At 42.2% G+C, this 25,916-nt stretch overlaps 1 protein-coding gene across 1 annotated transcript in view; it reads right to left on the reverse strand.

Annotated features, from left to right (window-relative positions):
* The window catches only part of abtb2b (ankyrin repeat and BTB (POZ) domain containing 2b), a 150,088-nt gene that overhangs the window by 58,945 nt on the left and 65,227 nt on the right, over window positions 1–25,916 (reverse strand). Inside the window, exon 2 of the mRNA XM_021564060.2 lies at window positions 10,214–10,381. Coding sequence (XP_021419735.1) covers window positions 10,214–10,381 — 168 coding nt within the window. The remainder of the gene's footprint in view (window positions 1–10,213; window positions 10,382–25,916) is intronic.

The following is a 25,916-nucleotide window of genomic DNA, read 5'->3' on the forward strand; positions in this document are numbered from 1 at the left end:
GATTATGGGGTATTGTGTGTAGATTGATGAGGGGGGGGGGGGGGGGGGGGGGGGGAACTATTTATTCCATTTTAGAATAAGGCTGTAACGTAACAAAAGGTGTTTTTATTTCACCTTTATTTAACCAGGTAGGCTAGTTGAGAACAAGTTCTCATTTGCAACTGCGACCTGGCCAAGATAAAGCATAGCAGTGTGAACAGACAACACAGAGTTACACATGGAGTAAACAATTAACAAGTCAATAACACAGTAGAAAAAAAGGGGAGTCTATATACATTGTGTGCAAAAGGCATGAGGAGGTAGGCGAATAATTACAATTTTGCAGATTAACACTGGAGTGATAAATGATCAGATGGTCATGTACAGGTAGAGATATTGGTGTGCAAAAGAGCAGAAAAGTAAATAAATAAAAACAGTATGAGGATGAGGTAGGTAAAAATGGGTGGGCTATTTACCGATAGACTATGTACAGCTGCAGCGATCGGTTAGCTGCTCAGATAGCAGATGTTTGAAGTTGGTGAGGGAGATAAAAGTCTCCAACTTCAGCGATTTTTGCAATTCGTTCCAGTCACAGGCAGCAGAGAACTGGAACGAAAGGCGGCCAAATGAGGTGTTGGCTTTAGGGATGATCAGTGAGATACACCTGCTGGAGCGCATGCTACGGATGGGTGTTGCCATTGTGACCAGTGAACTGAGATAAGGCAGAGCTTTACCTAGCATGGACTTGTAGATGACCTGGAGCCAGTGGGTCTGGCGACGAATATGTAGTGAGGGCCAGCCGACTAGAGCATACAAGTCGCAGTGGTGGGTGGTATAAGGTGCTTTAGTGACAAAGCGGATGGCACTGTGATAAACTGCATCCAGTTTGCTGAGTAGAGTGTTGGAAGCAATTTTGTAGATGACATCGCCGAAGTCGAGGATTGGTAGGATAGTCAGTTTTACTAGGGTAAGTTTGGCGGCGTGCGTGAAGGAGGCTTTGTTGCGGAATAGAAAGCCGACTCTTGATTTGATTTTTGATTGGAGATGTTTGATATGAGTCTGGAAGGAGAGTTTACAGTCTAGCCAGACACCTAGGTACTTATAGATGTCCACATATTCAAGGTCGGAACCATCCAGGGTGGTGATGCTGGTCAGGCGTGCGGGTGCAGGCAGCGAATGGTTGAAAAGCATGCATTTGGTTTTACTAGCGTTTAAGAGCAGTTGGAGGCCACGGAAGGAGTGTTGTATGGCATTGAAGCTCATTTGGAGGTTAGATAGCACAGTGTCCAAGGACGGGCCGGAAGTATATAGAATGGTGTCGTCTGCGTAGAGGTGGATGAGGGAATCGCCCGCAGCAAGAGCAACATCATTGATATATACAGAGAAAATAGTCGGCCCGAGGATTGAACCCTGTGGCACCCCCATAGAGACTGCCAGAGGACCGGACAGCATGCCCTCGATTTGACACACTGAACTCTGTCTGCAAAGTAATTGGTGAACCAGGCAAGGCAGTCATCCGAAAAACCGAGGATACTGAGTCTGCCGATAAGAATATGGTGATTGACAGAGTCGAAAGCCTTGGCAAGGTCGATGAAGACGGCTGCACAGTACTGTCTTTTATCGATGGCGGTTATGATATCGTTTAGTACCTTGAGCGTGGCTGAGGTGCACCCGTGACCGGCTCGGAAACCAGATTGCACAGCGGAGAAGGTACGGTGGGATTCGAGATGGTCAGTGACCTGTTTGTTGACTTGGCTTTCGAAGACCTTAGATAGGCAGGGCAGGATGGATATAGGTCTGTAACAGTTTGGGTCCAGGGTGTCTCCCCCTTTGAAGAGGGGGATGACTGCGGCAGCTTTCCAATCCTTGGGGATCTCAGACGATATGAAAGAGAGGTTGAACAGGCTGGTAATAGGGGTTGCGACAATGGCGGCGGATAGTTTCAGAAATAGAGGGTCCAGATTGTCAAGCCCAGCTGATTTGTACGGGTCCAGGTTTTGCAGCTCTTTCAGAACATCTGCTATCTGGATTTGGGTAAAGGAGAACCTGGAGAGGCTTGGGCCAGTAGCTGCGGGGGGGGGGGGGGGGGGGGGCGAGCTGTTGGCCGAGGTTGGAGTAGCCAGGCGGAAGGCATGGCCAGCTGTTGAGAAATGCTTGTTGAAGTTTTCGATAATCATGGATTTATCGGTGGTGACCGTGTTACCTAGCCTCAGTGCAGTGGGCAGCTGGGAGGAGGTGCTCTTGTTCTCCATGGACTTCACAGTGTCCCAGAACTTTTTGGAGTTGGAGCTACAGGATGCAAACTTCTGCCTGAAGAAGCTGGCTTTAGCTCTCCTGATTGACTGCGTGTATTGGTTCCTGACTTCCCTGAACAGTTGCATATCGCGGGGACTATTCGATGCTATTGCAGTCCGCCACAGGATATTTTTGTGCTGGTCGAGGGCAGTCAGGTCTGGAGTAAACCAAGGGCTATATCTGTTCTTAGTTCTGCATTTTTTGAACGGAGCATGCTTATCTAAAATGGTGAGGAAGTTGCTTTTAAAGAATGACCAGGCATCCTCAACTGACGGGATGAGGTCAATGTCCTTCCTATAAATGAGAGAGAGAGATTCACTCATTTTATCTAGCTAAATCAACCAAATTTGTTGTATATTTTTTTTTAAAGTTGAGGTGACGTATTAAATCAAATTGAATTAGCAAATAACTGTGTTTACCCAACTTACAGGCTGACTACATAGCTCATTTGTGCGCGAGTGTTACAAAATAAATTGAGAAATCTATATTATTAAATGATTGCACCCACTGCTCGCGCGCATCTACGTTGCCCAGGGCTAAAATAGAAGTCAGTTCTATTTGTGATGCAGATCGCGCCGCAAGTCCTGCCTCTCCCATCTCCTCATTAGTTTATAGAGGCAGGTACCCACGTGCCATCTCCTCATTGGTTATACCCATGTGGGTGACTGAAAGATGAATGAGGTCGGTGGCGGTAATGCACCTAATTTATGAAAGTTGCCAATCGCAATATAAAGTCAAGAGAAGAAAAACCCTGGAAGGAGGAGAGAGAGGAGGACCTTGTGCATTTCAGGTAAAATAACAACTCAATGTTTAAATCCCAGGATAAATTAGCTTGCAACATCAAGCTAGCTAAATAGGACAAGTTAGCTAGCAACTGCAAGCTAGCCAGCTAAATTGCCATACATGTTTAATGCTTTTCGACCTGTCCCCAAATGAATCTAATTGGTTCAGAGTTTGTTTTGATATTTTAACCTGCGTGTCATGATTGCGTTTGGTGTGGGAGGACAAAATACACCTCACGCACGCAGCCGGTTTGGGTTTCGTGTTAGAAATTGACAACCAAGAAGTCAAATCAACTGAAGCAACATAACAGCAGTGATGACTGAAAATGTCAAATTCAGATTACAATTTTAGGGGGGAGGATCGTTTTAGAATAATACCCAGCATGTTTTGCAATTGTTTTGTCATTTAGCAGACGCTTTTATCCAGAGTGACTTCAACGCAGGTAAATAAACAACCACATGTAAATATTAAGAATAATAGTAATGCACTAGGACAGAGTAATAATCATATAGAGCCATAATTCCATATAACAATACTACTAATGCAATCCAAGTATAATCATAATAACTTATAATGTACAGCAACACAGTGCATCATCATTTCTGGTCAACTTTTCCTCAAGGATCAAAGAGCATTATAATGACCATCAGTGTGATGCATTTCTAAAGTTTTTTGTCAACAAGCAGCACATCCTTATTACTGAGTCATGATCTTTGTTATGGTGTGTTGTAGCATACCTATAAACCACTATACAGTCATATTTAATCGCTTTAGGTAAAGTGATGAAATGCCTAAGGCAGACATACAACACACCATAACCTGTTACTAAACAATTTTAGACACATAAAATTTGCCAGGGTAAGACTGAAATTAACGTTATTTCTTTCATCACATTCCCAGTGGGTCAGAAGTTTACATACACTCAATTAGTATTTGGTAGCATTGCCTTAAAATTGTTTAACTTGGGTAGCCTTCCACAAGCTTCCCACAATAAGTTGGGTGAATGTCGTTCCATTCCTCCTGACAGAGCTGGTGTAACTGAGTCAGGTTTGTAGGCCTCCTTGCTCGCACACTTTTTTTCAGTTCTGCCCACAAATTTTCTATAGGATTGAGGTCAGGGCGTTGTGATGGCCACTCCAATACCTTGACCTTGTTGTCCTTAAGTCATTTTGCCACACTTTTGGAAGTATGCTTGGGTTCATTGTCCATTTGGAATACCCATTTGTGACCAAGCTTTACTTCCTGACTGATGTCTTGAGATGTTGCGTCAATATTTCCACATAATTTTCCTACTTCATGATGCCATCTATTTTGTGAAGTGCACTCGTCCCTCCTGCAGCAAAGCACCCCCACAACATGATGCTGCCACCCCCACAACATGATGCTGCCACCCCCGTGCTTCACGGTTGGGATGGTGTGCTTCGGCTTGCAAGCCTCCTCCTTTTTCCTCCAAACATAACGATGGTCATTATGGCCAAACAGTTCTATTTTTGTTTCATCAGACCAGAGGACATTTCTCCAAAAAGTACGATCTTTGTCCCCATATGCAGTTGCAAAACATATTCTGGCTTTTTTTATGGTGGTTTTTGAGCAGTGGCTTCTTCCTTACTGAGCGGCCTTTCAGGTTATATCGATATTGGACTAATTTTACTGTGGATATAGATACTTTTGTACCTGTTTCCTCCAGCATCTTCACAAGGTCCTTTGCTGTTGTTATGGGATTGATTTGCACTTTTCGACCCAAAGTATGTTAATCTCTAGGAGACAGAACGCATCTCCTTCCTGAGTGGTATGATGGCTGCGTGGTCCCATATACTTGTGTACTATTGGTTGTACAGATGAGCGTGGTACCTTCAGGGTTTTGGAAATTGCTCCCAAGGATGAACCAGACTTGTGGAGGTCAACAACAACAAAAATTCTGGGGTCTTGGCTGATATCTCTTGATTTTCTGATAATGTCAAGCAAAGAGGCACTGAGTTTGAAGGTAGGCCTTGAAAGACATCCGCAGGTGCACCTCCAAATGACTCAAATGATGTCAATTAGCCTAGCAGAAGCTTCTAAAGCCATGACATTATTTTCTGGAATTTTCCAAGCTGTTTAAAGCCACAGTCAACTTCGTGTATGTAAACTTCAGACCCACTGGAATACAGTGAATTATAAGTGAAATAATCTGTCTATAAACAATTGTTGTAAAAGTGACTTGCATCATGGACAAAGTAGATGTCCTAACCGACTTGCAAAAACTATAGTTTGTTAACAAAAAATTTGTGGAGTGGTTGAAAAACGAGTTTTAATGATTCCAACCTAAGTGCAGGTAAACTTCCGACTTCAACTGTAGGTACGTGGTTGCAAAGGGCATCAGTGTCTTAACAACGCGATCTGCCAAGGCAGGATACTCTGAGCGCAGCCCAATCCAGAAATCTGGCAGTGGCTTCTGATTAAATTCAATTTTTACAGAACCGCTTGTTGCAATTTCGATGAAGCTCTCTTGTTCAGATATCGGTAAGTGGACTGGAGGCAGGGCATGAAAGGGATAATGAATCCAGTTGTTTGTGTCATCCGTTTCAGGAAAGTATCTGCGTAATTGAGCACCTAACTCACTCAGGTGCTTCGCTATATCACATTTGACATTGTCCGTAAGCTTCAGTTCATTTGCACACAAAACAATCATACACAAATAGGCCAGTCATGTGAGAAACTCGTCATCAGCAAGAGGTCAGACAATTATGGTCAGTAAAGAAAACTTTAAGCTCGTCTCTCAATTCAAAAAAAGTATCAATATTTTGCCCTTTGATAACCAGCACACTTCTTCTGTACGTTGTAAAAGTGTTACATGGTCGCTGCCCATATCATTGCATAGTGCAGAAAATACACGAGTTAACCACTTTCACTGTAGTGTCAAATACATCTTTCAAGCTGTCAGGCATTCCCTTGGCAGCAAAGATACTCTCGGTGGATACTTCAGCATCTACTCTTCCTGGGGTCCAGCAAAATTAAGGTAGTTTATACAATGTTAAAACATTACAATACATTCAAAACACTGTGTGCCCTCAGGCTCCTACTCCACCACTACCACATATCTACAGTACTAATTCCATGTGTTTGTATAGTGCGTATGTTAACGTGTGTGTGTGTATGTTATCGTGTGTGTGACTGCTTCACAGTCCCCGCTGTTCATTAAGGTGTTTTTTTAATCTGTTTTTTAAATCTAATTTTACTGCTTGTGTCAGTTACTTGATGTGGAATAAAGTTCCATGTAGTCACGGCTCTATGTAGTACTGTGTGCCTCCCATAGTCTGGTCTGGACTTGGGGACTGTGACGAGACCTCGTGGCATGTCTTGTGGGGTATGCATGGGTGTCCGAGCTGTGTGCCAGTAGTTTTGACAGACAGCTCGGGGGATTCAACATGCATGAATAAAAGTAGTGATAAAGTCAATCTCTCCTCCACTTTCAGCCAGGAGAGATTGACATGGATATTATTAATATTAGCTCTCTGTGTACATTCAAGGGCCAGCCGTGTGGCCCTGTTCTGAGCCAATTGCAATTTTCTTTTTCAAAGTCCTTTTTTGTGGTACCTGACCACACGACTGATCAATAGTCAAGGTGCACCCAAAACAAGGGCCTGTAGGACCTGGTTTGTTGACACTTTATTATAGACAGACTTCTCCCCATCTTAGCTACTACTGCATAAATATGTTTTGACCATGACAGTTTACAATCTAGTGTTACTCCAAGCAGTTTAGTCATCTCAAATTGCTCAATTTCCACGTTATTTATTACAAGATTTAGTTAAGGTTTAGGGTTTTGGAATATTTAGGGCTAACTTATTCCTTGCCACCCACTCTGAAAATAACTGCAGCTCTTTGTTGAGTGTTGCAGTCATTTTATTCGCTGTAGTAGCTGACGTGTATCGTGTTGAGTGATCCGCATACACAGAAACTCTGGCTTTACTCAAAGTCAGTGGCATGTCATTAGTAAAAAATGCAAAAAAATAAGGGGCCTAAACAGCTACCCTGGAGAATTCCTGATTCTAACTGGATTGTATATGATAGACTTCCATTAAAGAACACAGGGTGTTCTGTTAGACAAGTAACTCTTTATCCACATTATAGCAGGGGGTGTAAAGCCATAACACATCAGTTTTCACAGCAGCAGACTAGAATCAATGATGTCAAAAGCTAGACTGAAGTCTAACAAGACAGCCCCCACAATCATTTTATCATCAATTTCTCTCAGCCAATCATCAGTGATTTGTGTAAGTGCTGTGCAAATGGACCACCAAAGTCCATTTGATGTCACAAAGCTGTCCAGTACTTAAAAAATATCCTCTCCTGGTGTCCTTCTTAATAATGGTATCGGTTGCTTTTATACACTTCTAACTACTCTAAAGTTGTCTTAATTCTCGCTCAAAAAACTCCTGTGGCTTATTTTTCAAATTGCCATGTTTTGTTTCTAAATGTCTGCGCAAGAGTGAAGGTTTCATTGAGTTGTGAGATAGTACTTTTGCACATATAACACACTGTGGATGAGGAAAGGCACTACTCCCAATATAATTGAACCCCAAATCAATGTAGTTCTCATCATATTTGCGCCTCTTTGATGGTCTGTTGTTCGTGCTTTCCCAGGTAAGGGGGCAGTAGCTCTTTGGCTGCATCAGAATCACAACTCTCAGTGTCCATGCTAGCTGGGTTAACAACAAATACAGAATTACTGATGCTAGCATTGGATGTGCTCGTGGAAGCAGAACAACTTGTGTCATCGACAGGTGCAGGTGTAGTACTGCTGGTAGTAGCAGTACTACCAGTAGAGCTGGTATGTGTCTCTATGGACGCAGACCTTACTTTTTAAAACCATTTATCAATTATTGAGCAAACGGAATGAGCAGCAGCTATGTTTGGTTACATACAGACCGTTCGTGGAATTCCCGTGAAATTGACATTTCACTGAACACTAGATGGTTTAATTTTATTTTTGGGAGTGAAATGAGGCTACTCTGGCGAGAAAAAAAACTGCCCCAAATGTAAAGCCCCGTTGGAAAATATAAATGGACTGTTTGGAAGATAGAAAAAAATATATATATTATACGGATCACATTTTTATTTGGCGTATCCCCGATGGCATTGCGTGTACCCCGTATTGGACTTGACAGCAGCCTGCTAACAAACTATTGTAAGTTGAAGCAACAAATATTACTGGTGTAGGGAATAGCGTGCCATTTGGGATGCAGCCAATGTTTCATTATTGGGCCCATCCCAGTCTGAGCATTTTCTATGTGGTTTGATGGGTTGGGATGTGGGACAACCAGGAGACAAACTCCAGATGTCTTTTGTTATCAAGGATAACGCAGTTGTCATCACAATGGAGTAGACACAGACTCCTTCCTCTATGTAGACTGAATACTTTGTCGCTGAGGTCCTGTGCTTCCTTCCATCTCTGATAAGAGGAATGCAAAGAGCAAGGTTCAATTCAATTTAATTCCAGAAATGTCCAATGAAATTCTAAATGAAAAGTGTTACTCATTTTCAACAAGGAACTTTAATTCCTTGAAATTGAATTTACTCAGACAAACCAAACATTTAAGAGAGATAGACAAACAGAAAGACCGAGAGAGAGGGACAGAGAAGGAGAGAGAAAGAGAGAAAGAAAGAAAAGATGGACAGAAAGACAAAGACAAGACAGACCCCTCTTACAGTATGTGGGAAGGTTAGCAACATCCAAACACTGTATCCTAGGCGTGGGCGGGATCCAGACGTTCATATCGTCATACCGTCGTTCTCTCATCCCGGGATTTACGGTACTATCCTTACACCACACAAGGAGGCGCTAAAAATGCAAGCAAATCCCATTGGGTCTACTACCAAAATGCTAACAAAACTAGCACAAACTAATAGCAAAATCACAGCTAAATGCTAATGACCGAAAACATAAACTGATTGCAAAGACAGGATAATCCAGCTCATAAAGTTATACAAGCATAGCTATTAGCTACCGAATGTCATTTTCGGTGAGCGTAGACATTTTCAAGTGAAATTGAACGAGACACATTGTGCAAATGAACAAAGTTGTGATATATGCTTTTCTGAAGGAAGAGCAGCATGTGTACACAGAGCAGAGGGGGAAGAAAAAAAATGCTAGTAGGAAGCACCGGGAAGAAATTGCAAATGTACAGATAACTCATCCAAGGCTCTTTGACTTCTGGCAGAAAGCCATTGTAAGATCCGATGGCAAACATTTAGCAGTGAATTGCATACAAATGTAACTTCATCACCTCGTGTACCGCACAACAGAAACTCACCGATAGATACAGTATAGAACGCTACGGACTCACCTGCTCCCACTTTCCCCCGTTGTGCTACTTACAAATAAACTCCTTACTGTTCTGGGGAACTATTGAATGCTGAAATGAAGAACACAATCTGCTTTATCTCGTAACGTATTGCACAAGTTGACTGCAGGTATTAACTTAAAAAGTAGCTACAAATATTCACATTTATTGAAAAACTTCAAAGAAACTATCCTGTGGCTTTTTAAAAAATATCCCGGTATACGGTATATACGGTACACCGCCCAAGCCTACTGTATCCCTTTAAACTACACCATCCTTGGAGACTAACCATGTACAGTAGACCGCTTATTCTGTACAGAGATATGATGGGCCTAATCTAGAGTCAGTGATAAATGTGTCTATATTATCACTGTTCTCCATTTCCCACACTTTGACTGGCTAAAATAACAGTTAATCTGGCACAAGGAATGCCCATATCTGGTTATTGTCCTAACAAGTTAGAGATAACAGGCAGGCAGAGGGAATGTTAAGCAAATGTTAGAAATGTTAAGGATTTATCCAAATAAATGTGTGATTTATATTATTCCTTTATTTGATCTACTTGATGTTTGAATGTTTCTTATTAAGTGTCCAAATAATAGAATAAAGCATTTTTTTTTGTTGCTTTGGAGAGAATTATATTCCCTGAGAGATCATTTTTCTGAAAAAAGAAAGTACTTTCACAAAGAGTTTTAACATTGTGTAAAACTTCAAAGAAATCTCATCACGTGAATAGAAGGAAATGAAAACACACACACGTAGATGACACACACAAACACACACACAACCCCCTACGCCTACCCCACAAACCCTACTTTCCCCACACTTACTGAGCTCGGAGATGCTGCCAACGCAGGTGGCCAGGAGGGACTGCTCCAGGGTGCGGAGCTCCAGTTGGGCGTAGGCGTCCTCTCTGCTCTCCACCCCAGCCTGGCCCTGTCCCTGCTGAACCTGGCCCTCTGTGTAAGGACTGAAGTGGGCCGGGAGGGACAGCACCCCTATGGGGTAAGAGAAAGAGGGAGAGAGGGAGGAGGAGAGAGATGTGTTTAAATCACCAATGGATCACAAATCAATCACGTGACATCTGCTGAAACTGGGCGATATAGGAGGTCCTGTAACGCTGCTGTATAACCCATACTGCTGAAGATAAATAAACATGCGCACACACACGAATGTGAGGCCTGCCCTGGCTGGACACATCCAGAAATAAGAAGCAGAGCCAACTTCAAAAATCAGGAGAACAGTTAAATACACTAACACAGGCATACACACACAAAGTCAGTCAGATTTTTCAATTGAATCCTACTCTCAACTACTGCCATGCACAGAGCAGGTTTGAATTACACATGTAATAAAATAGGCATTGCCAATCAGTTCTGACAAAACTTGCTCCAAGTCCTTTGGCAGTTTCATGGGCCCTGGTCAAAAGTAGTGCACAATATAGGAAATAGGGTGCCATTATGGAAGCATGCCATGTGAAATACTGAACTTTAGAGAAAGAGGAGGCAATGGGTACACAGGGGTATACCAGCAGTAAAACAAGCTTTGGTAGTTAGTGACTGTCGAGGGAAGTTTATCTGGAAAAAAGTTGTTTTTTTTAAATGGAAAGTTTGGTCATAAGAGGGTAGTTTAAGACAGTGTTCTATTTATTCATAAGCATCTTAGGCCCAAAGACATAGAATTACAGAACATTGACTTGAATGGAGATGTCCGTTGTAGTAATTATATCTCCATGGTTAGGCCTAGCTAGCTACTGTTGGTAACAGGTGGAGCAGTGCACTCTGGGTCTGGTTTCAGTCATAAATACCAAGATACCCTGCTGTCACCACTCACTGTCAGCTACCCACAGTCGGTGTTACACTGTGGTAGGGTGCGGGGTTAGAGACCACCTGACCTAAATTTGAACCCCAACATCCCCCTATCCTGCCATTGTGTTCCTAGTGCTCCCACATGCAATGGACACACGCTCACGCAAACACACGCACACACACTGCCTGAGATAGATGGGTTCTTTAAGGGACATGACTGGCATTTCCTCCTAAGAATGACCGTCTAGGAACCACGTCCACTCTTGTGTGTGTGTGAGAAACAGAGTGTGTGCATCAGCATAATTAGTAAGGGGAGGAAAGCATAGTTGTCATGGAAATCCAACACTTCCTGAGTGTGTAACCACTTGTTTGGTCAAAGCCGGGAGAGCAGCTGTTACTCAAACCTAGCCACACCCACTAAGAGTTTAATGACTGACTGGGTAAGAGAGAGACAGAGACAGGAAAAAGTGAAAGAACATTCCTTGTCCCCTCCTTCAATTCAATTTCCTCACCACATGTCAATGAAGTTATTATGATCGAGTGAAGTCGTTACATAACCCTTACCGCATAGAATTCGTTTTATTCTACATGACAGTAAAAGACATCAAGCATTTTTTTTATTGTATTTTTTTATTGAACCTTATTTAACTAGGCAAGTCAGTTTAGAACAAATTCTTATTTACATTGACAGCCTACCGGGAAATAGTGGATTAACTGCCTTGTTCAGGGGCAGAACGACAGATTTCTACCTTGTCAGCTTGGGGATTCGATCAAGCAACCTTTCGGTTACTGGCCCAACGCTCTAAACACTAGGTTACCTCCCGCCCCTAATCCTGGTTGAAAAGATGGTATAATATAATATTGAAATGTCACCCAAGGCTTTTTTCCCAGATGGTACCCTTTACTCCATTTTCGCCCTGGTAAAAGTAGTAAAGTGCCATTTGGGATGCAGACCTAGTCTTTCAATGCCTGGCTCCCACTGGCAGATTGCAAAATTGAGGAGTGACAAAGAGGGTAAATGGGTAAATGGGTCAAATTTAACACATTGTCCTCCTGCCTACAAAGATCCACTGTCTTTAAAAGTGTTTAAGTAAGTGCTTTTTCAGGTTCATCAGTTTGGGTTAGATCCAGGATATGTTCCAGAACCTGCAATTGTTTAGGCAATTGATAGCTCTACCCGCTCATTGCCAGAGCAAAATCATTCATGATGCGATTAGACTCTTCTGCAGTGGCACTCAAAATCGAATGAATGACACTGATTGGCAAGAGGTTCCACTGACTTGAGTCGTGTTCCATTAGGCACTAAATGAAACAAAATGGACTGAAACATGGAGGGACAACCTGGACTAGACTAATAAGAAACAGTAATTTTTGTTTTCAGTTTCAGTTGCCGGCCCTAATGAACACAACCTAAAAGTTCTGCGGACCTCAATGTCCAGTTTGAGAAAGGGGGCTGGCTCTACTATGCATGGCTGTGAGTTTGTTCAACTCTGTATCTATGGCTCTGGGGCCTGTCTCTGTGTGTGTTGGACCTCTTTTCTCAGAGCCCCAGGGAAAAACCTTTATTTTGGCACCAGAGCAAGCCCAGAAGAATCGAGAGGAGTGAGGAATGGCTAACGAAGGAAAAGAGAAGGACCGAACGAAAAGATGATCAGTGCAGGTTTGTGATTTATGAACGCAGCCCCGAGCAGAAATAAAGGAGATAATCTCCTCCTCTATTATTTTCTCCAGATGCCTCTCTCTTTCTCAGGAGATGCAGGGTGACTGGGCAGCATGCGGAATTCTGGCCAGTCACCCTGCATGCGGAACACTAGTTCCCATGTGCTTCCGGCATGCATGCGGAACACTGGCCAATCAAACTGGAACCTTGGAAGGCACGTCAATGAAGGATCTGAAAAAATCTGCTTATCATTATAAAAAAAAACTCCTGAAAAGTTCTAAAGCTGATGTCCTTTCTCTTTTTCTTTCCTGCAGCTTCTCCAACGATGTGTCCCAAATGACACCTATATAGAGCAATCATTTTGTAGTCTATTTTTGATTTTTTTAACATTTTATTTCACCTTTATTTAACCAGGTAGGTTAGTTGAGAACAAGTTCTCATTTACAACTGCGACTTGGCCAAGATAAAGCAAAGCAGTGTGACACAAACAACAACACAGAGTTACACATGGAATAAACAAACATACAGTCAATAAAAACAATAGAGAAAAAAAACAAGTCAATATACAGTGTATGCAAATGAGGTAAGGCAATAAATAGGCCAAAGTGGCGAAATAATTACAATTTAGCAATTCAACACTGGAGTGATAGATGTAAAGAAGATGAATGTGCAAGTAGAGACACTGGGGTGCAAACGAGCAAAAAAAAAATAACAGTATGGGGATAAGGTAGTTGGATGGGCTATTTACAGATGGGCTATTTACAGATGGGCTATTTACAGATGGGCTATGTACAGGTGCAGTGATCTGTGAGCTGCTCTGACAACTGGTGCTTAAAGTTAGTGAGGGAGATACGAGTCTCCAGCTTCAGTGATTTTTGCAATTCGTTCCAGTCATTGGCAGCAGACAGCTGGAAGGAAAGGTGGCCAAAAGAGGAAATGGATTTGGGGTGAACAGTGAGATATACAGTGGGGCAAAAACATATTTAAATCAGCCACCAATTGTGCAAGTTCTCCCACTTAAAAAGCTGAGAGAGGCCTGTAATTTTCATCATAGGTACACTTCAACTATCGCAAACAAAATGAGCAGAAAAAAAATCCAGTAAATCACATTGTAGGATTTTTAATGAATTTATTTGCAAATTATGGTGGAAAATAAGTATTTGATCACCTACAAACAAGCAAGATTTCTGGCTCTCACAGACCTGTAACTTCTTCTTTAAGAGGCTCCTCTGTCCTCCACTTGTTACCTGTATTAATGGCACCTGTTTGAACTTGTTATCAGTATAAAATATGCATACCTGCACACTTAATTTCACTTATTCAAGTATCAATCACCATCTCCAAAGAGTGCCTCATCCATTTACCAAAGACTATTAATTATTCAGTCCTGTAATGCAGTATCAACGGCAGGCCTAATCTACATTTCACTTATTTAGAATGTGCCTCACACATACAATACACTTTATGGGAGATAACGCAAAGAACATCGAAAACCTACAGAACTTGAGAAAAACGCATGCAGTACTAAGCCAAGGAACATGTTGATTGGCCAGTGAGTGGCCAAGCCCTCATCACACTTCCAACTTGTTTATTAATCAAAACCAAGCCCTTTTGCGCCACCACCAGCTATTGCACTCATAATTCCAGCTGTGAAAATAGCAACAATATTTCTTAGGGTAGGTTTGTTAAAATAGAATGCAGGAATTTGTGCATGTAAACACACACATGCATACAACGCTCTCACCACTCCCAACAGTATTTCAAAACCGGTAGAAAACGACAAGCTGGTATTGTATTTTTCCACCAGATGTATAAATCATGTTTAAAGAGACAGGTTTTGTATCTGAGAGTCTAAGAGACTAGCATAAGTCTAGACTACTAGGTCTATTTAGTGATATGGGATATGATAAGTTCACTTCCTCAAGGAAAGTGGAAGTGGACATATTGTGAGAGCGAGGGTGCCCACAAACTACAGCAGAGAGAAACACACCGTCTTAAAAGAAAGCACTTTCAGGAAGGCAGACATTAGGTTCTCTCTCATTATTATTAGGATACATCTCTCTCTCACACACACACACACACACACACACACACACACAGATCAGCTCACTTCAACCTGTCAATCCAGGCAGTTTAATTAAACCCAGATAACGAGCCTTAATCAGCTGAGCCCAGACCTCAGAGACTTATCCGTTACAATGCCTGTTAACGTTAGCATGGCTAAATCCTATAGAGTTGTAATTACTTTAATAGACCTGTGTGTGTGTATAGCTATACTTATAGCTAGACCTCTCTCTCCCTCACGTGGCATGACTTCTCATGCAGCTCTCAGAGAGATAGTGAGGGTAGAAACTCATTAAATGGATGAATGGTATACAGCCACACTACTGGAGGCATATTTGAGATCCTATTCACAAACCGTGAGATTGCTGCCCATGATTAAACAGTGATAGTGTCACTTAATGTTAACACAACATTCACTTTCGACAGTCGTAATTTTTTTAACTATTGTTATTTTAAACTTGACACTTTGGGACTGTTCTGAACAGCTTCAAAGCTCAATGTGATGTCTTCGGCTCAAACAAAATGCTGTGTTCTTAAAATACAGTACTATATCTGTCCAGATAAAGCACATTGTTGACAATTCCTTTTCTTCTTTATTGAATCCTCTCGAGGGGAATAACATTGTGGACGTTTCCTTTCTTTGGCTCGCTGAAAATATCCTAAATAATCACAATGTAGATGTGCCCTATTTTTAACAATCTTAATATAGTCCCTGGAATAATACTTCTCTTTGGCTCAGGGACGTTCTTTGGTTTGCCTTGCTCGCTCTTTCTTTTGTTCCTTCTTAAGCTTTCTCGCTTTCTCTCAAACATATGTTGAAATACCGAAGTAATGTGAGTTAACACATGGGACTGGACTGCAGTGATGCATACTTGACCTATAGTGTGACCTCTCTGTGTTTTGGTCCATTTAGGAAAAAGGAGGAGTGTGTGTGCGCACAGGGAGAGGGCCCACACACTTACATGCATACAAACCTATGTGCACACTCATATGTGCACTGCACACACACACACACACACACACACACACACACACACACACCACACTCCTGGCCTTTCCCACATCCCACCCCTGGTCGCCTTCACCACTGAACCCCAGCCTGCGTCATCCCTGCCGAGCCAGGCCATATCCCCGATACCGCCACTACCACTACCATCATCATCACGAAATGGACCATTTCACACTGGGACCGAGATAGGGTGGGGAAGAAATAGAGAGTCACACACACATCAGGCTGCATGCATAGCACACACACATCAGGCTGCATGCATAGCAATGATTACTGGATGAAGAATATGTAGAATATCCTGGGGTACTATGGGAGACAGGGGGAGGAGAGGGGGGCGGTTGTGGCCACACATTGAGGTTACCCTGCAAACGTCATGTGGGGATCACAGCTACAAATCACAGCTAAACATCACCGCAGTGCCTGAGACAACTCCACAAATCCAGTCCCCAAAACTTCTGCAACTCTGTACAAAGCTGGGAGGGGAGCTTGGCCAGAGGGTAAGGTTTAGAGTGCAGAGGTATTCTTTGGAGGCTGGATAAGATGCAGAGAGGATGTCAAAAAAGAGACCACGAAATATGGATGGTAGACAAGTGTCCCAATTATAAGAAACGTCTTATCCTTTTGATCTCAATCTATACTGAATGAAAACATAAACAAAACAGGTCCCATGTTTTATGAGCTGAAATAAAATATCCCAGAAATGATCCATATGCACAAAAATCATATACTCTCTCAAATGTTGTGCACACATTTGTTTACATCCCTGTTAGTGAGCATTTCTCTTTTGCCAAGATAATCCAGCCACCTGATAGGTGTGGCATATCAAGAAACTGATTAAGCAGCATGATCATTACACAGGTAAACCATGTGCTTGGGACAAACAAAGGCCACTCTAAAATGTGCAGTTTTGTCACACAAAAGGCAGCCTTGTGGTTAGAGCGTTGGGCCAGTAAATAAAGGTGCAATAATAATTTTTACAAATCCTACATTTTGAGGGAGTGTGCAATTGGCATGCTGACTGCAGGAATTTCCACCAGAGTTGTTGCCAGAGAATTGAATGTTAATTTCTATACAGTAAGACGCCTCCAATATTATTTTAGAAAATTTGGCAGTACGTCCAACCGACCTCACAACCACAGAACACATGTAATCAGCCCAGGACCTCCACATCCGGCTTCTTCACCTGCATGATCATCTGAGACCAGCCACCCGGATGTGGGTTTGCACAACCAAATAATTTCTGCACAAACTGTCAGAAACCACCTCAGGAAGCCTCATCTGATCTACAGGCTCGCTGTCCGCATCAGGGTCTTGACCTGTCTGCAGTTCTACGTTGTAACCAACTTCAGTGGGCAAATACTCACCTTCGATGGCCACTGGCATGCAGGAAAAGTGTGCTCTTCATGGGTTAATTCTGGTTCCAACTGTACCGGGCAGGCGGTAGACAGCATGTGTATTTGATTTGATTGAACCTTTATTTAACTAGGCAAGTGTATGGCGTCGTGTGGGTGAGTAGTTTGTTTTGCTCTGTCAACTTTGTGAACAGAGTGCCCCCGTGTTGGCGTGGGGTTATTTTTCATTTATTAAACCTTTATTTAACTAGGCAAGTCGGTTAATGCAACACCACTAATGAGCTGTGGAGCTTCTCAAAGTAATGTTTTCTTCACCTCAAACAGCAAGCAAACAAAGAATGTTTTTACATCCATTGAGAATGACAATAGTTCCTCAATCTATTTGAAAAACTTTTTAGCTCTCTCCCTTTTGATAAAAATGTATTCCTCTGATCCAAAGAAAACATCATAAAATAGGCCTACCGGGTTGCTTCTTATCAGTGCAATAAATAGGTTCTGGTACTTATTATGTGTGCTGGTACTGTTTTATATGTAGGTGCAGGAGCTCCACAGTACTTTTGAGCTAATATTCTAGAAGAGGAACAGGAGCTAAAGTAGCAGAAAATGTGAGGTGCTGGTACTCAGCTTGGTGAGTTCCTGCCCAAGTCAAACACTGTATCTTATCCCTTGCGCAAATAGCCTACAGCTGTGTCTGTCCGGAACACACTGGCACAGGAAATTCTTGAGGGCCCAAAATATTTTATACAATGTAGCAAGTTCTCTAGTGCAAGCTTCAGGGCTAGAGTATTTTTTTTCAATATATATATTGTTATAGGGGGTGGATCAGCTTTAATATTGTGGATAGATTGTTGCTTCCATCAATGTAATTGTCTACATCATTTCCAATCCCCCAATGAACAAGCATGGGAAACAGTTTTTAAACTCTTTACAATGAAGATATGTAAAGTTATTTGGATTTTTACGAATTATCCTTGAAAGACAGGGTCCTGAAAAAGAAACGTTTCTATTTTTGCTGAGTATACATACAAGTACAGTGGGGCAAAAAAGTATTTAGTCAGCCACCAATTGTACAAGTTCTCCCACTTAAAAAGATGAGAGAGGCCTGTAATTTTCATCATAAGTACACTTCAACTATGACAGACAAAATGAGAAACAAAATCCAGAAAATCACATTGTAGGATTTTTTATGAATTTATTTGCAAATTATGGTGGAAAATAAGTATTTGGTCACCTACAAACAAGCAAGATTTCTGGCTCTCACAGACCTGTAACTTCTTCTTTAAGAGGCTCCTCTGTCCTCCACTCGTTAAATGTTTGAACTTGTTAACAGTATAAAAGACACCTGTCCACAACCTCAAACAGTCACACTCCAAACTCCACTATGGCCAAGACTAAAGAGCTATCAAAGGACACCAGAAACAAAATTGTAGACCTGCACCAGGCTGGGAAGACTGAATCTGCAATAGGTAAACAGCTTGGTTTGAAGAAATCAACTGTGGGAGCAATTATTAGGAATTGGAAGACATACAAGACCACTGATAATCTCCCGCGATCTGGGGCTCCACGCAAGATCTCACCCCGTGGGGTCAAAATGATCACAAGAACGGTGAGCAAAACTCCCAGAACCACACGGGGGGACCTAGTGAATGACCTGCAGAGAGCTGGGACCAAAGTAACAAAGCCTACCATCAGTAACACACTACGCCGCCAGGGACTCAAATCCTGCAGTGCCAGACGTGTCCCCCTGTTTAAGCCAGTACATGTCCAGGCCCGTCTGAAGTTTGCTAGAGAGCATTTGGATGATCCAGAAGAAGATTGGGAGAATGTCATATGGTCAGATGAAACCAAAATATAACTTTTTGGTAAAAACTCAACTCGTCGTGTTTGGAGGACAAAGAATGCTGAGTTGCATCCAAAGAACACCATACCTACTGTGAAGCATGGGGGTGGAAACATCATGTTTTGGGCTGTTTTCCTGCAAAGGGACCAGGACGACTGATCCGTGTAAAGGAAAGAGTGAATGGGGCCATGTATTGTGAGATTTTGAGTGAAAACCTCCTTCCATCAGCAAGGGCATTGAAGATGAAACATGGCTGGGTCTTTCAGCATGACAATGATCCCAAACACACTGCCCAGGGAACGAAGAAGTGGCTTCGTAAGAAGCATTTCATTGCCCTGGAGTGGCCTAGCCAGTCTCCAGATCTCAACCCCATAGAAAATATTTGGAGGGATTTGAAAGTCCGTGTTGCCCAGCAACAGCCCCAAAACATCACTGCTCTAGAGGAGATCTGCATGGAGGAATGGGCCAAAATACCAGCAACAGTGTGTGAAAACCTTGTGAAGACTTACAGAAAACATTTCACCTCTGTCATTGCCAACAAAGGGTATATAAAAGTATTGAGATAAACTTTTGTTATTGACCAAATACATATTTTCCACCATAATTTGCAAAGAAATTCATTAAAAATCCTACAATGTGATTTTCTGGATTTTATTTTCTCATTTTGTCTGTCATAGTTGAAGTGTACCTATGATGAAAATTACAGGTCTCCCTCATCTTTTTAAGTGGAAGAACTTGCACAATTGGTGGCTGACTAAATACTTTTTTGCCCCACTATACGTACGTACAGTCGAAGTCGGAAGTTTACATACACTTAGGTTGGAGTCACTAAAACTCGTTTTTCAACCACTCCACAAATTTCTTGTTAACAAACTTTAGTTCTGGCATGTCGGTTAGGACATCTACTTTGTGCATGACACAACTCATTTTTCTAACTATAGTTTACAGACAGATTATTTCACTTATAATTCACTGTATCACATTTTCAGTGGGTCTGAAGTTAACATACACTATGTTGACTGTGCCTTTACACAGCTTAGAAAGTTCCCGAAAATGGCCTTAGAAGCTTCTGCTAGGCTAATTGACATCATTTGAATCAAATGGAGGTGTACCTGTGGATGTATTTCAAGGCCTACCTTCAAAATCAGTGCCTCTTTGCTTGACATCATGGGAAAATCAAAAGAAAACAGCCAAGACCTCAGAAAAAAAATTGTAGACCTCCACAAGTCTGGATCATCCTTTGGAGCAATTTCCAAACGCCTGAAGGTACCAAGTTCATCTGTACAAACAATAGTAAGCAAGTATAAACACCATGGGACCACGCAGCCGTCATACCGCTCAGGAAGGAGACGCGTTCTGTCTCCTAGAGATTAACGTACTTTGGTGCGAAAAGTGCAATTCAATCCCAGAACAGCAGCAAAGGACCTTGTGAAGATGCTGGAAGAAACGGGTACAAAAGTATCTATATAGGACTCGTTTTACTGTGGAAAAACCACCATAAAATAAAGCCAGACTACGGTTTGCCATGGCACCTGGGGACAAGGAGGGTATTTTTGGGGAAAATGTCTTCTGGTCTGATGAAACAAAAATAGAACTGTCTTGGCTATATTGACCATCGTTATGTTTGGAGGAAAATAGGGGAAGGCTTGCAAGCTGAAGAACATCATCCCAACCATGAAGCACAGGGGTAGCAGCATCATGTTGTGTGCTTTGCTGCAGGAGGGACTGGTGCACTTCACAAAATTGATGGCATCATGAGGTAGGAAAATTATGTGGATATATTGAAGCAACATCTCAAGACATCAGTCAGAAAGTTAAAGCTTGGTCACAAATGGGTCTTCCAAATGGACAATAACCTCAAGCATACTTCCAAAGTTGTGGCAAAATGGCTTAAGGCCAACAAAGTCAAGGTCTTGGAGTGGCCATCACAAAGCCCTGACCTCAATCCTGTAGAACAGGGGTGTCAAAGTCAAATGGACGGAGGGCCAAATAAAAAAATCAGCTACAAGACGAGGGCCGGACTGTTCGAATGTTCATTGAAAAATTTTTAAATGACGCATATAGTCTAGTGAACCTAATTGAACCTACTGAAAACCTAACAAATATATTACAATATGATCAGATAAATAAAGCAATATTTTCTTATGGCTCTGTCAGTAATCTTTAATTTTCAACAGACACAAAAGACAAATTTCCTTTATATAAATATCCCCATAACATGAACATTAAATGAAAGAAACCGGTATTCAAGGCACCATCAGTAGACTATATTTTCTATTTTAGCAAAAGTGGGCTAAATTTACTTCAAAGAAAAAACAATAATAGCAATTTTCTATCATCCACTCAACTGAAATATTTTTAAAATATAATTGGATTGAAATACAAAAAAATAAAGTGCAAAAATCTATTAATCAAAAACAACACTTTGTTTAAGGAGAAGTAACATGCAGTGAAAACAAATATTACATTTTAACTTTTAAACTTGAACTGAGTAAAAACTCTAAATATGTGATTGCACAGTAATGTTCACTTGTTTGAGGTTGAGGGTGATACTTGGTGGTGTCCCATCTTTTCCACAAGTTCATCAATGTTCGGGGTAAGGCTCTGAGCTGAAGAAATCCTCAGAATTGAGTGGAGGTGTTCAGCAGTAAGTCGACTTCTGTGTGATGTTTTGTTCAGGTTCATCAAAGAAAACAGTTGTTCACACAGGTATGTGCTGCCAAACATAGACAACGTTTGAGCAGCCTGGATGCGCAGCTGGGGCATTGTGCCGGGGAGGAAACGGGCGAACTCCGCAGCACCCACTGCCGCATATTTTGCCCTCAGTGCATCATTGCATTGGAGGTCAATCAACTCCATTTGGAGGTTTGGTGGTGAGCTTTCCACGTCAACAGCAAATGGGTTACCGAGCAGTTCCAACCTGCTTTTTTGTGCTTCAAAGTCAGCAAATCGGCGTCGAAAGTCAGCGGCAAGCATACCTATTTTATCAGCCAACTGTGTGCTCGGGAACGCACTGGTAGAGAGCTTCTCTTTCATGGTCTGGCAGCTGGGAAAGTGGCTCAAATTTTCTTTCCGCATCTGCGTCTCCCACAGAGTCAGTTTGGTTTTAAATGCCTTCACTGTACTGTACATATCAGAGATGACACGATCCCGACCCTGCAGCTGCAAGTTTATTGCATTCAGATGACTCGTAATGTCACACAGAAAAGCCATTTCACACAGAAACATTTCGTCTCGGAGTTGTGTTGTGTCTTTCCCTTTGCTGTCCAAGAACAGACAAATCTCCTCACGAAGCTCGAAACATCTTTGAAGCACCTTTCCCTGGCTTAGCCATCGCACCTCTGTGTGATAAGGCAAATCACCATGCTCCGTTTCTAACTCCGTCAGAAATGCCTTGAACTGGCGGTGATTCAAACCTTTGGCTCTGATAAAGTTAACTGTGCGCGTGATGATGCTCATTACATGCTCCATTTTCAAGGCTTTACCGCACAACGCTTCCTGGTGTATGATACAATGATAAGCTGTCAGCTCACCTGTCGCGTTTTCCTCTTGCATCTTTTCCCGTATCTTCGCCACCAGTCCGCTCCTGTGTCCACACATCGCAGGTGCTCCGTCGGTTGTCAAACCCACGAGTTTTTCCCAAGGCAGCTCCATCTCATTTACACATCTTGACACCTCTTCATACAAATCATGCCCCGTAGTTGTGCCATGCATAGGACGTAAAGCCAAAAACTCCTCTGTCACGCTTAGGTTGGAGTCCACTCCGCGGATGAAAATTGACAACTGGGCAATGTCAGAAATGTCGGTGCTCTCATCCACAGCCAAGGAATATGCAATAAAATCTTTTCCCTTTTTCACAAGCTGCTCTTTTAGATTGATGGACAACTGGTCTACTCTCTCGGCAATGGTGTTTCTGCTCAGACTCACATTTAAAAAGAGTTGCCTTTTTTCTGGGCAAACTTCGTCACAAACTTTAATCATGCAGTTTTTGATGAAATCCCCCTCCGTAAATGGCCGGGCTGATTTAGCGATCTCTTCTGCCAAAATAAAACTGGCCTTGACAGCAGCCTGGCCTTGTGATTTGGCTTTTTTGAACAGAGCCTGTCGAGATTTGAGGCCTCGTTTTAATTCCTCTGCCTTTTGTAGCCTTTGTTCCATGTCCATATTCTTGTTTTTGTCCGCGTGTTTCGTTTCATAATGTCGTCTCAGATTATACTCTTTCAGTACCGCCACACTTTCTCCACACAGAAGACACACAGGTTTTCCAGCTACCTTCGTGAACATATACTCCGACTCCCACCTTGTTTGAAACCCCCGGTTCTCAGTATCCACCTTCCGTTTTGCCATTTTTGATGGGTATCTGAAAGTTAATTTTACTGTGATGCTGACGACTGCTGTGCCAATAAATATTGAAATGAAGCAGCCTACTGCTCGGTGCGTCACCTTTGCATTGTGGGAAATGTAGTATTGGTGCGTGTAAAAGATCTGCGGGCTGCCGGCTTGCTGCGGGCCGGTTCTAATAATAAATCAAGATCATCCCAGGGGCCGTAAAAAACCTTCTTGCGGGCCGGATGTGGCCCGCGGGCCTTGACTCTGACATATGTGCTGTAGAACATTTGTGGGCACAACTGAAAAAGTGTGTGCGAGCAAGGAGGCCTACAAACCTGACTCAGTTACACCAGCTCTATAAGAAGAAATGGGCCAAAATTCACCCAGCTTATTGTGGGAAGCTACCCAAAACGTTTGACACAAATTAAACAATTTAAAAGGCAAAGCTACCAAATAATAATTGAGTATGTAAACTTCTGGCCCACTGGGAATGTGATGAAAGAAATAAAAGCTGAAATAAATAATTCTCTCTACTATTATTCTGACATTTCACACTTAAAATAAACTGGTGATCCTAACTGACCTAAAACAGGGAATATTTAGTGGGATTAAAATGTCAGGAATTGTGAAAAACTGAGAGTTTAAATGTATTTGGCTAAGGTGTATGTAAACTTCCAATGTGTACTCCGAGCATGCACTGACCAACTGGCAAGGGTCTTCACTGACATTTTCAACCTATGTAATACCAACATGTTTCAAGCAGACCACCATAGTCCCTGTGCCAAATAACACTAAGGTAACCTGCCTAAATGACTACTGACCTGTAGCACTCACGTCTGTATCCATGAAATGCTTTGAAAAGGCTGGTCATGGCTCACATCAATACCATTATCCCAGAAACCCTAGACCCAATCAAATGTACATACCGCCCCAACAGATCCACAGATGATGCAATCTCTATTGCACTCCACACTGCCCTTTCACACCTGGACAACAGGAACAGCAATGTGAGAATGCTATTCATTGACTACAACTCAGCGTTCAACGCCATAGTGCTCTCAAAGCTCATCACTAAGTTAAGGACCCTCAGGGGTGAGTGCTCAGTCCCTTCCTGTACTCCATGTTCACTCAACACCGTCATTAAGTTTGCCGATGACACAAGAGTGGTAGGCCTGATCACCGACAACGATAAGTTCTATAGCTGCACCATTGAGAGCATCCTGACCGGTTGCATTACTGCCTGGTAATGCAACTGCTCGGCCTCTGACCGAAAGGCACTACAGAGGGTAGTATGTACGGCCCAGTACATCACTGGGGCAGAGCTTCCTGCCATCCAGAACCTTAATATCAGGCGCTGTCAGAGGAAGGCCCTAAAAATTGTCAAAGGCTCCTGCCACCCTAGTCATCGACTGTTCTCTCTGCTACTGCACAGAAAGCGGTACCGGAGCTCCAAGTCTAGATCCAACAGTCTTCTAAACATCTTCTATCCCCAATCCATAAAACTCCTGAACATCTAATCAAATGGCTTCCCAGACTATGTGCATTGCCCCCTCCCCCCTTCTATGCTGCTACTACTCTGTTATTATCTATGCATAGTCACTTTAATAACTCTACTTACATGTACATATTACCTCAATTACCTCGACACCGGTGCCCCCGCACATTGACTCTGTACCGGTACCCCCTGTATATAGCCCCGCTATTGTTATTTACTGCTGCTTTTTAATTATTTGTTATTCTTAGCTCTTACTTTTGGGGGGGTATTTTCTTAAAACGGCATTGTTGGTTAAGGGTTTGTAAGTAAGCATTTCACTGTTTTATTCGGTGCATGTGACAAATAAAATTGGATTCATATATTGAAAAATACATGTTTAAAACATTTAACCAATCGACTGGTTGAAATAGCAGATTACTTTCGGTCGATAAAGATTATTTTTTGGTCAGGGACAGCCCTTCGCCTACTAGCAAGAACAATGTACAGGTTAATTTTTTCTTTCAACTTCAAATGTTTACCATGCACCTGCAACAAGATACTCAGATGTTCGTGTTTTTTTGAATGTCGAAATTTTGAAAGTAAAACACATTACTTACTACAAACAAACACTTTTTAATGAGATTTTTTTTTTTAAGTGGATTTCTGTTAAGGGACTTAATCAAAAATAGTAGAATAGCATGCAAAATACATAAAACAACTTAATAATGGCCTCTAAAATGGCCAGAAGGCATGCTTCCCTGGCAGTCACCTTCTCTCGCCTCCACCTCTGGACTCTTCTGGGAGGAGATGATGACCGTTGGGGTGATGGAGTGGCAGCCCCTGCAGCACCTAATCCATCACCGCTTACCACTTCAAGTACAGCACAGTAAGAAATGTCAAAATAACATACAGTAGCGTACTGTGTATTTTTGCTCATGGTTCTTTCACTTGTTTTTTCACCCATGCATGTAACAGCTGCACCTCCAGGTAGATCTTG

This window comes from Oncorhynchus mykiss, chromosome 2 (genome assembly GCF_013265735.2).
Source record: "Oncorhynchus mykiss isolate Arlee chromosome 2, USDA_OmykA_1.1, whole genome shotgun sequence".
NCBI classification, from domain to species: Eukaryota; Metazoa; Chordata; class Actinopteri; order Salmoniformes; family Salmonidae; genus Oncorhynchus; species Oncorhynchus mykiss.